We start from the raw sequence: 10920 nt of genomic DNA, 5'->3' as shown, positions 1-10920 counted from the left end.
TGGTTTCTCACAAGAGGTTAAAATCTAAACATCCTGTTCTCAAGTCCAGTCCATAAGAACGTCTTTAAAGTGGATTCCTTTGACTCATCAGCAGCAGCCTTCGCTATAAAACAGAGCAGCTGCTCAGGCATTTGTGCTGCATTGTTGCCAGTTCTCTTCTTCACTAAATCTAAATCCGGTCACTTCTTGCCAAATCATCACCTTGCTCTCCCACCCCAACCAGCCACTGTTCCCTGCCTCTAGCAGGGCAAGGAGAGGAGAGGACTGGGGGCTGGGGGGTTCTGATGAGAAGCCAAAAACTGGGCCAGGATGTTCATGTGAAGCACCAAAGCCCCCCCAGCCCCCCGGGCCCTGAGCTGCTGGCATTAAACCATGAACACACACACACACACACACACACACACACATTCATACACACAAGGTTCAGACGCCACAGCAGCCTGGAAGCAATGGTGCAGAGACCAGTAAACAAGCTCATCTGCTCCACACCGGCATGATGCTGCTGATGGAACCACTAGATTACTTGCTTGTTGGGATTACTTTTCTAGCAGCGTACTGTATGCTGACGATGTTTTTCTGATTGTCCCCAAACCCAATGAAAGGATCAAAACCAACGCTGTCGTGTTGACTTTACTGCCGAATCCTGATAGAACTTATTCTTCTGTTTGCTCCATTGTTGACCAAAGACTCTTAAAAGCACATCGATGAACCTTCACTGCTGCACCGGCTGACATGTTGATTCATTACGGTGAACACAGCCACGGTGGTTTATTTAGAGTCAGCCCCAAACACGTCGTCCTGCCTCCATAAATATTCACTGGAGCATGACACGTTTATTAATTATCTCCCTGAAATAGTCTCCAACAAACGTACTTTACACGTGCTGCTTAAGAAGAAGTTGGGCAGCCAGGGAAGGAAAGGCTTTGTCACTGATAAATAAAAAGTGAGTTGGGTTGTTGCTGAGATTTCAGTTTCTGAAACTCGCTTTGAGCCAAAACTCTGCACACACACATCTGGTGGCGGTGATGTCGTGGGACTGTATGCTTAGATGCATTCCTCCATTTCAGCAAAGATTCTGAAGGTAAACATAGAATTCTTAAGCACATATATATTAAAAAATGTGACATCACAGACCTAAGACGGCACATTTTTGGCATGTTGTTTATTTAAAGGGAAAAAAGCAAACATGCATGAAGGGAACAGAGTTTTTCTCACTGTTTATTAAAATGTACCCCTATGAAGAAAACGTGTGAAGGTACCTGATGTGTGTGCAGGTGCAGCCAGCCCAGTGCACAGTCCAGGCAGTTGTGACCTCCTCAGACCTACAGTTTGACCAGACCGAGGTGGACTTCGGCTTCTGTTCCATTTACCAGTCGGTCAAGAGCAGCGTTCGCCTCTCCAATACGTCCCTCTTACCTCAAGACTTTGGCTTCGTGGGTCTTCCAGAGGTACGAATACCTCATCCTGTGCTAAATGTTTCTGTATTTCTAAAGTACAGTTGCATGAATAAACTGTCCTTCTGTTCGTGTTGTCTTTCTAGATAATGTGTAGGAGACTTTGACTGGGAATTGTTCAGTTTGCACTGCAGCATTACACTAGTTATTATAACAACTATGAACAACTAATGAGCCTTCCAGCATCAAGCCCTCCTCGTATCTGGACCTCCGTCTGGACAATCCGACAGCCTTGATATCTGACATAGAAGAAGGTTTTACATTTAGTGTCGGATCATCGAGTCACGACTTTATATAAATAAGTCATTTACTTTACTATATGTAGCATCAATGGCTGATTATTGCAGCAAGAAAGCCGACCACAGATGTGTCAAAATATAAGTTTGATTTCCTGAAAATCTTCAGCGATATTACATTAAGTTATAATTTTAAGCATTTTGAATTTATTGATTGAAAAATGTTTATCTTTTCTCAAACTACAGTTTATTGAGGTCCAGCCCAACGACGGCTTTGGTACTTTGCTTCCACAAGAAACCCTGGAGCTCCATCTGATTTTCAGCCCTAAAACCGCCAAAGAATACCGTTTCCAACTCGGCTGCAAGTCTGGAATCAACAGGTTGGTTAGTAATCCTACGCGGTGTGTAAATGAAGCTCATTTATTGTGTATGGAGTTGTTCATGTGTAGGACTTTGGTTTTAATGATGGGTTGGATCACTGTCACCATGCCTCTGTTGTTAACTGACTTATCATTTTACTTTCTGTTGCCACCAGAGATTTTCTGCTGCCTTGCCGAGCGGTGGGCCTCCACCCGCCACTGGAGCTCTCCCATTCCCTAGTCCAGTTTGGGGCCACAGCAGTAGGAGACCGCTCCACTGCCACAGTTTACCTCATCCACCGTCACACTGAGTCCAAACCACCGGTGGTCAAGGACAGCGTGGCTCCTGTGGTACCCAGACTGTTTTCCTTTGTCCTGCCAGAGGACTCAGACATCAGCATCACTCCTCTTGCAGGACGCCTTCTCCCCGGAGAGGTGAAGCAGTGCACCTGTAACATGCAGCAAAAAAACTCTGAGACAATCTAGTAGGCTTATGTTATGCTTATTTTTAATCAGACAACTATTTCCAAAAGTGAAATTTCATGCACAATGGGAAACACCCGTACAGGAGGCTAAAAGGAAGTAAAATACTAAATTGCTGCAATTATACTTTAACGTGGGCTTTTAAAACCAGCATGTTTCTCACACTTGGACCAGCACCAACTGAAGAATGTTTTTTAATTTAACCCCTTCCTCAGTTTCAGTAGTCGTGTTAATCCTCAGGATCTCCAGAGGCTGTGTTTAATATTTTACACATTGCTATAAACACAATAATCCAACTGTTAGGTCTGTTTCTAAACTCAAATCTGCAGTGACACTAATTACATAAACACTCTTGACTTGTGCGTATGTCATTTCGTTTGTAATCCTTCCTCTGAATGGGGAGTTTCTATTTGTATCTGGAGCATCAGAAACTTTCCTTGGATGCTAGTTTACTCCAACATATCCCGAGGTCTGTCTCCGGCAGTACAGTCGCTCCCCGCTGCAGCTCCGGTAAGCCCCGTGGTAAACTGGAGCTGAACAGTTAATCGATGTCAAATTGAAATCACACCGAAACAAGAGGGCTGCAATTTAGGACATGCAAGGTGTAGTAATATAATGATCCCAGCATCCTCCTTGTGTGACAGGCTTGCTTTTGATGATACCTCATATACCCATGACATGATTTAAATCTATGTTTTAACCGAGGCCCTGACTTTAAAAAAAATTATCCTTCAAACCACGATTGCAAAAAGTCTGAGAGAAAAATCGGCACGACATGTTTTGTCCAAATCGTTCAGCCCTCTATTTCAAACTGATCACATCACTACCAGTTTGTCAGTTTGCCACAGACGCCAGATTTAAAACACCAGTATACTGTACAGGACAGAGATGGATCCTGTAGATTAATCAGCATCATGTCAGGGTTTGAATGCAGAGCTCCAGCTGTAATTAAAATTGCTTGAATCAGACTTCTGAATGTAACCGTTACCAGTCCTGTGACTAGGATGTCAGCTTTTTGTTGTTATGATCATTTGCAACCAGGATGTCATGATGGAATCTTTGCAGCCATCACATCCATGGTAGCTGCTGCTGGGTGGCCTTTACAGTGTGATGATGCCCTCTGCTGGACACCTGGTGGAAGTGACCGAACACTTTTTGCACTATTTTTAGCACATCAGTCACAAAACAGCGACCCTTCATGTTCAGTTTATATTCACTGGATGCGTCATTTCACCGTCTTTTAGCAATCACTGTAGATTATTGTTATGGGTTGTGACGGCTGAATTTAAAGTCCTACTTTCAATCAGCTGACGGTGGAACACTTTTCTCCAGATGCTCTATGCAGAAGAAGTTAATCCATTTTATATTCATTTGTGTGTGTGTGTGTGTGTGTGTGTGTGTGTGTGTGTAATAGGCCCAGTGGGAGAAATCCAGTAAATAGCCTGCAATTGGAAAACAGAGGGATTATCATCCTCAGTCCACTTGAGCTGTTTCACGCCAGAGAAACCACAAAACAGGATCCTGGCCAAAACTCATTTAAATTTCCACTTCCTAATATGCAGTGGAGATTTAAATGGAAAAACAGCCAGCATATAAGAGCTCCACACGTCACTGTCTCTGCTCTGTCTTAGAGATGTCGGGTCCAGGTGACGTTCAGCCCCAGACTGTTGGACCAGGAGATCAAAGAAGAGGCGCTGCGTCGCCTTCACCGGGCCAAGCTGCTCCGTGAGCAGGAGCTGGAGACAAACCAGCATGCTGAGGTACAACTGCACGCCCACCTCCCTATTACACTCACCTTCTGCTGGTGCCAGGGATTTTAAATGCATCCTCATTTTTTACTTTACATTCTGTATAAACGCTGGTTTGTTTAAATCCTGTGTGTTGTAAGGCTCAAAAAGAGATGCCAGTGGAAGCCACTAAAGGAAAAAAGGCATCCATGACTCCCAAGAACAGCAAGGTGTCGGATGACCCACAGACAGACAGACAGCCTGAATCACCAGATCCTGCAGACATACAGCCGGGGTGGGTGTCCTCTCCACAAACAGGTCTGGTTTGCTGGGCTGAGTAGTAGGACCAAGTAAATATTCAGGAATAAATACTCTGTGTGTGAAAGAGTAGCACTGCCCAAAACTATGTTGTATTATAAATAATACTGTACTATATAAATATATGTAGTGTTTATATAGTATGGTATGGTATAGTATTGTATAGTGTTGTGTAGTATAGCATCGTATCATGTCGTATCATATTGCATCGTATTATCTAGTATCGTATCGTATAGTATCGTCGTGTAGTATAGTGTCGTGTCTTGTCATGTAGCATAGCACCGTGTCGTGTAGTGTAGTATTGTATTGTATCGTATAGTGTTGTGTAGTATAGTATCATTGTGTCTTATCACGTAGTGTCGTGTAGTATAATATAGTATACTGTCGTGTCGTGTCGTGTCGTGTCGTATGACCTCAACGCAAATCAAGAGTCGTGATGAAGAGGATTTGCGTGTGTGAAACGTGGAGAGTTTTTTTTTTTCCTTCTTTAATTGTGAGCTTTTCCTTTCAAGGTCTTCGCAGTACGAGGAGGCCAAGGCCTCCCTGTTGTACTCTTTCAGCCGACGCTACAGAGAGTACACCGTCCCCTGCTTCGTGTCAGATGGAGACACTCCAGAGAAAGACAGCCAAGTCCAGGCAGCATGGAGGTAGCAGTCAGCGTCGATGTGCACTCATTCATGTACTCTGGAGGTTACATCACCTTCACACAGTAGAGTCATTCCACCTCGATTCAGCACATTTTTTTAACCATCTCATATTTGTTGAAAAAACTGATTCTGTCTATATTATGCTAGGAAGTAAAATGTGTAAAAGTTTTGGTGTTTTTGAGTTAAAACGTCTGGTGGGGTCACATCTGTCTTTACGTCGTCTTCTGTGGAACGATGTTGAAGCACCATGACCTGGGAAGTGATGCAGCTCCAGTCCTGACATGTTCTCACTGACGTGTCTCCAGCCCTGCTTTGATAGAAAAATACAAACCAGTTACATGATGGTGCAAATGTGAAAATGAGAAAAAAAAAGTTTGAAATCCTTTTCTTCACTGAGCAGGTACGTACAGGTAAAGCCACTCCAATGGTGTCCCAACTGGAAGACTTGTGTCCTGTTGTTACTGGGATAAAAGAAAAGTCATGGCTTTCCAACTGATAGTGGTTCAAATAATTTCATGAAAAGTGGTGCAAAAATGACCCAACCTTCTTTAAACATGTTTAACTCATGACCTAATGTTACCTTTGACCCCAGATTCTACACATGGTCAACTCCATCAATATTCACCACTTCAACAAAAACAAAAAACAAAGTGGCTCCAGAGTTTATACTCTTACTTTATGTGATGCCAGTAAATAGAAGAACATCACAGCTCTGAGCATCACACAGTTCTGACATAGTTTTACACATCAGCTGTGGAAACACTTGAAAAGAATGTTTTAGAGGTGAAAAGACTTCATACAAAGTGTGTTGCTCAGAACGTCCAGTCTTTTTATACCTTTAGTAAACCTGAGGCACGCTTTGTTTCAAACATTATTATTGTGAAAACTGCAATTTCATCAAACGTCATCCATATAAATGTGCTTTATTTTCTCTTTTTAAGCCAAACAAACACACCTCAAAGAACTGAACATCAAAGAACACGGGACAAGTCAAGTAAAGTCATTATTTATTTAAACAGCAGCAGCTATTGAGCCAAAGTACTTTCCAGGAGACAAATAAGACAGGCACTGCAAATTTACCCAACAAATATTACGCTGTTTAAATATTGGGGCTCAACAGTCTTAACGTTTATCTAAGTGTGCCTGAGTCAGTAAGTATTGTGGTTACAATTTTATAAACTACAAATCTACACCAAATTAAATATTAAGGTTAAGATCCTACAGTATCATGTATACTGCAGGTTAACCTGACTGACTGACATGGTACTTTTAATAAACGTACAGTATTATGTACTTTAGCACATAGAAAATGAATCAAAGGTTCTTTATGAGCAGCATGTTGGTGACAGTGGAGGATGAGACATCCAGCAGAACCGGGCCCAGGGGGGGACCGTCTGACTGGACCAGTAGGGCTGAGGCTAAAGGAGAGAGAAAAGGAAAACAGCAACAAGCAAACAACAAACAAGAGAAGATAAACTCTGAAGCAGCAGCTGCTGGACCAGACCCAGATCCAGAGCCAGAAATACCTGCAGAGAGGACAGAGAGGACAAAACGCTACCCGCAGGAGAGAGAAGACAAAACGTTAATAACATCTGTCAGCGCATGAAGGAGCTGAAAACCAACCACATGACCAGGACAGCCAGCGTTAGGCATGAAGGCAAAGAGTGGAAGAGAAAACTGAGTGAAGACCGTCAGCTGATCAAAATAAAATAAAAAGAGCTGACATGACTGGCGAGCCCTGAGTCAGCTGGGATAGGGTCCAGCCTCCCACTGCAACCCTGGTGGGGCTGCAAGGTGACTCGGTGGAGGTCGCCGGTTCACGTCCCGGTGAGGACACCCGGGATCTTCCTGCGTGGAGTCTCCATGTTCTCCCCGTGCAGCGTGGGTTCTCTCCGGGTTCTCCGGCTTCCTCCCACAGTCCACAAACATGCTGAGGTTAATTGGTGATTGTAAATTGTCCGTAGGTGTGAATGTGAGTGTGCTTGGTTGTCTGTCTCTAAGTGTAGCCCTGTGATAGACTGGTTACCTGTCCAGGTGAACCTGCCTTCACCTTGAGTCAGCTGGGATAGACTCCGCCCCCCATGACCCTGGTGAGGATGAAGGTGTAGAGATGATGGATGGATGACCGGCGACTTCAGGAAGGACTAAAACCAAGGGAAATAAGCCAAGAATGGATTTAGATCTGAAATTGCCAATAGTGGAATAGGATACTTGTCCAGAGCGATGTTTTGAGCAGAAGTGAGAGAAGTAAAGTGTAATGAGTGGTGTAGGGGCAGACAACGAGGTGACATGTCAGTAACGTACTGCAGTGGGCTGTCTCTCACTGGCAACCAATGCAAATGAGCAAGAACCAGGATGATAACTGCAATCATGTGAGGGTGGACTGTGTCAACCACATGTTCAGAGAATCACTGAAGTCTGGCCACAAGCTAGTTAAAGCATGTTAAAGCATAACAGTTTACAGATTCCTGTGAGATAATATCAGTTTCAGCTTGGTGATGGATCTGAGCTGAGGAAGTACAGAGTGGGCATCCTGTGGCACATTGTTCTCGTAGTTTAATCGTAGCAACTGGACTTGCTTGAGTTTCTTGAGGACGTTTCACCTCCTCTGAATACCTGAAACTCCCCACCAGCCAGTCAGAGCTGATGAAGCCTCTTGGATGAGAGGTGGAACATCTTCAAGGAACTCAAGCAGGTCCAGCTGCTACGATTGAACGAGTCTTTTGTCTGCACTCTGAGTTCAGCTGCATGTGCTCGTGACAAGTTTTAAGTCATTCAGCTTCACTTGCAGCTCAGACGACTGCATCAGACCGTATCTATCAACATGTAAAGAGTTGGGTGGTTGCTCTGACTCCAGCAGTAAGAGCTGCTACACACAGTCCTTGTTCTACAGCTTGTCCAATATCTCCTCAGTCCCCTCAACACGCTCTACATGAAGCTCCAGTGTGCTGCTGTCCAGCCCCCTCTAGTGGTGACTTCCAACAACGGACACCGTGCCGTAGACTTCCACCAGGTGGCCGTGGGTGAGTGTTGTTTTAATCTAAGTTCCTCACACACACTTGATCACAACGCTGCCTTATTTTTGGTCATGATGTCATATTTGTGTCTTCCATGTGCAGGAGAGAAAGTCATCAAAAGGTTTACAGTCCAGAACATTTCAACGGAGTCACTGGACGTATCCTTTCTCCACAAAGTATTGATCAGCTTGTCTGTGAAGGTTCTCAGTCCTCCAGGTCGTGGTTCTTCTGGTAGATTAATCGTAGCAGCTGGACTTGCTTGAGTTCCTTGAAGACGTTCCACCTTCATCCAAGAGGCTTCATCAGCTCTGACTGACTGGTTGGGAGTTCCACATGCTGATATCCTGAAGGAGACATTAACACCTGAGTTTCAGTTTCAGTTGAGGGTTGTTGCTCCTCCCCCTCGTTATGTGAGTCGTTAGAGCTCCTCCTGACACAGTGGGGTTCGTTAGGGTCTTTGTGGCTACGTGTGGATGTGGCTTCATCTTCCTGAGGAGAGATCTGAGGACTGAACTGTAAACAGGTGAGAGGTGATGCCTCAGACCTCCACCTCTGCTGAGGGATGGTCTCTCCAGGTGGACATAGATGGCTTCTTTCACCCCTCTGTCAAACCATCTGTCCTCCCTGGACAACATCTGTATGTTACTGTCTTCAGAAGAGTCTCCTTTGTTCTTGAGATGCAGGTGGATGCTGAGTCCTGTCCTGAGGAGCTGCTCTTCTGGCACAGAAGAACTGATGAAGCCTCTTGGATGAGAGGTGGAACATCTTCAAGTCCAGCTGCTACGATTCATCTATGAGAATATTGATCAGCTTGTTTTCATCAGAACATGAGGTTTTATTGGTAGATGGCACTGCTGCATAGATCTATTCTTCATGCTTCATGAGTATAGTTGTCAGTATGTCAGCTGTGGGTTTACTGAGCGCTGTGAGTGATCCAGACTGACTATACGGTTTCCTTTTAGATTGGTGTTGCCTCTTGACAAATTTAAATACAAACTTAGAATGATGTGAGCGCTGTAAATGTAAATGTCCACCTTCATTTGGAATCAGAGGGAAGGAGGCTGCTGTGGTGGTTTTGGAGTTTAAGATGCTAACTCACGTCTTCCGTCTGTCGCTACTGTCTTCTCCTCCATGACTGTAATAAATGCTCAGGCCTTAAGAACTCTGGATAAATGCACTTACCTGTACAGCTGAAATGTGTTGACATAAAAGCTAATGTTCCTTAAACGTTGTCATTATAGGATACTGTACACGACACAACACTGGACACAGTCTCGTGAGGTTAATCCAGACAGAAGTCACAGTTTCTGGCAGATTTATCTTCCTGTCTTATACAGTCATGTCCAGAGATCAGATATCACAAACCGTATTTCCACAGGTTGCTTCTACTTCTATGACTTAATGTAAATAAATCATGTTACTTCCTGTTCATCGCTGCTTTTCTTCAACCGTTCCCAAGCTGAGGTCGTCGGTACTGGACGTACATGGTCCTTTTTCCCTTCTCAGTGCTCTCAGATGCATAAGACCTGGAGAAAAACACACTCTGACGCTGGCCTTCAGTCCCACCGTGGACACAAAGGTGGGTTCACGGTGGAGCATGCTCAGATCTAATGCATGTGAGTGACCAGTGTTGTCATCGTTCCTCTAAACCAGAAAATAATCAAATGAGAAACCACATATGTTCTTTATTTAGTAAAGCTGAGTGATGCCCTCCCTGCCTGACCTTTCCTGTCCTCTAGTTCTGTGAGATGCTGGAGGTGCAAAGCCAGAAGATGAGGTTGGGAATGACTCTGCGTGGGGAAGGCGTGGTCCCTGCTGTCACCTCGTCCCACACCGGAGGTCTCCTCGACTTTGATTATGTGTTGGAGAAGGAGACGGCCTCACAGGTGGTGAAGGTCAGTCAGCAAAAGGCAAAAGGATAAGAAGAAGAAAACAGGCCTTGCTGGTTTTGGAGATTTCAGTTTTTCATGTCCAGAAGTGAGCGTGTGTTGACTGTTTGATGACTGGTGCTCTTGTGGAAGTGGCTTTAAGTCAAGTTCTGCCTGCAGTTACAGAACAGCTCGGCTCTAGCGGTGGGTTTCAGGGCGCTGCTGGCCAGTCTCTCTCCGTCCAGGCTTTGTGGTGGGGCGGACAGGGTGGTCCTCCTGTTGGACAGATACGCAGACCCTCAGGACCAGCCTGCTGTGGGTAAGATGCTACAAACACGGGACTGTTTCACCCCAGAGACCCCGACTGCTCTGACTGTGAGACCTCCAAAGTAAAGTCAGAGCACAGCTTGTCCTTCCAGCACGGTGTCGCTGCTTTAGCTCTCATGCATCTTTTTAATATGTTTTATATATATAATGATTGTTTTTTAGATATACTGTATGTGTGGTTTTGTATGGAGTAGTGAGAGTGCCAAATTACAAAAATAAATAAATCAGTGAGAGAATAATAAAATAAAAGTGTAAATAAAAAGAAGAATAAATAAAATAAAAAATAAATAATGTGGCAATATAAAGCAATATTTATCAAAAATGAATCCATAAAAGTAGAAATATAAAGACAAATAAACACAATAATAAAAATAATAGTAACTTATTTATTTAAATAAACAATGTGGCAATATAAAGCAATATTAATCCAAAATGAATCCATAAAAGTAGAAATATAAAGACAAATAAATAAAATAATAATATT

General features: G+C 43.9%; 1 protein-coding gene across 1 annotated transcript in view; it reads left to right on the top strand.

The window, feature by feature from the left end:
* Positions 1 to 10920, top strand: part of cfap74 (cilia and flagella associated protein 74) — a 57749-nt gene that overhangs the window by 42290 nt on the left and 4539 nt on the right. The window contains exons 23-33 of the mRNA XM_008285085.1: positions 1275 to 1448; positions 1937 to 2070; positions 2226 to 2484; positions 4164 to 4292; positions 4421 to 4554; positions 5090 to 5224; positions 8138 to 8247; positions 8344 to 8399; positions 9701 to 9820; positions 9981 to 10136; positions 10290 to 10428. Of these exons, the coding sequence (XP_008283307.1) occupies positions 1275 to 1448; positions 1937 to 2070; positions 2226 to 2484; positions 4164 to 4292; positions 4421 to 4554; positions 5090 to 5224; positions 8138 to 8247; positions 8344 to 8399; positions 9701 to 9820; positions 9981 to 10136; positions 10290 to 10428 (1546 nt within the window). The remainder of the gene's footprint in view (positions 1 to 1274; positions 1449 to 1936; positions 2071 to 2225; positions 2485 to 4163; positions 4293 to 4420; positions 4555 to 5089; positions 5225 to 8137; positions 8248 to 8343; positions 8400 to 9700; positions 9821 to 9980; positions 10137 to 10289; positions 10429 to 10920) is intronic.

Source organism: Stegastes partitus, unplaced genomic scaffold, assembly GCF_000690725.1.
Source record: "Stegastes partitus isolate 25-593 unplaced genomic scaffold, Stegastes_partitus-1.0.2 Scaffold386, whole genome shotgun sequence".
NCBI lineage: Eukaryota > Metazoa > Chordata > Actinopteri > Pomacentridae > Stegastes > Stegastes partitus.
This window is presented reverse-complemented; position numbering and strand designations above follow the sequence as displayed.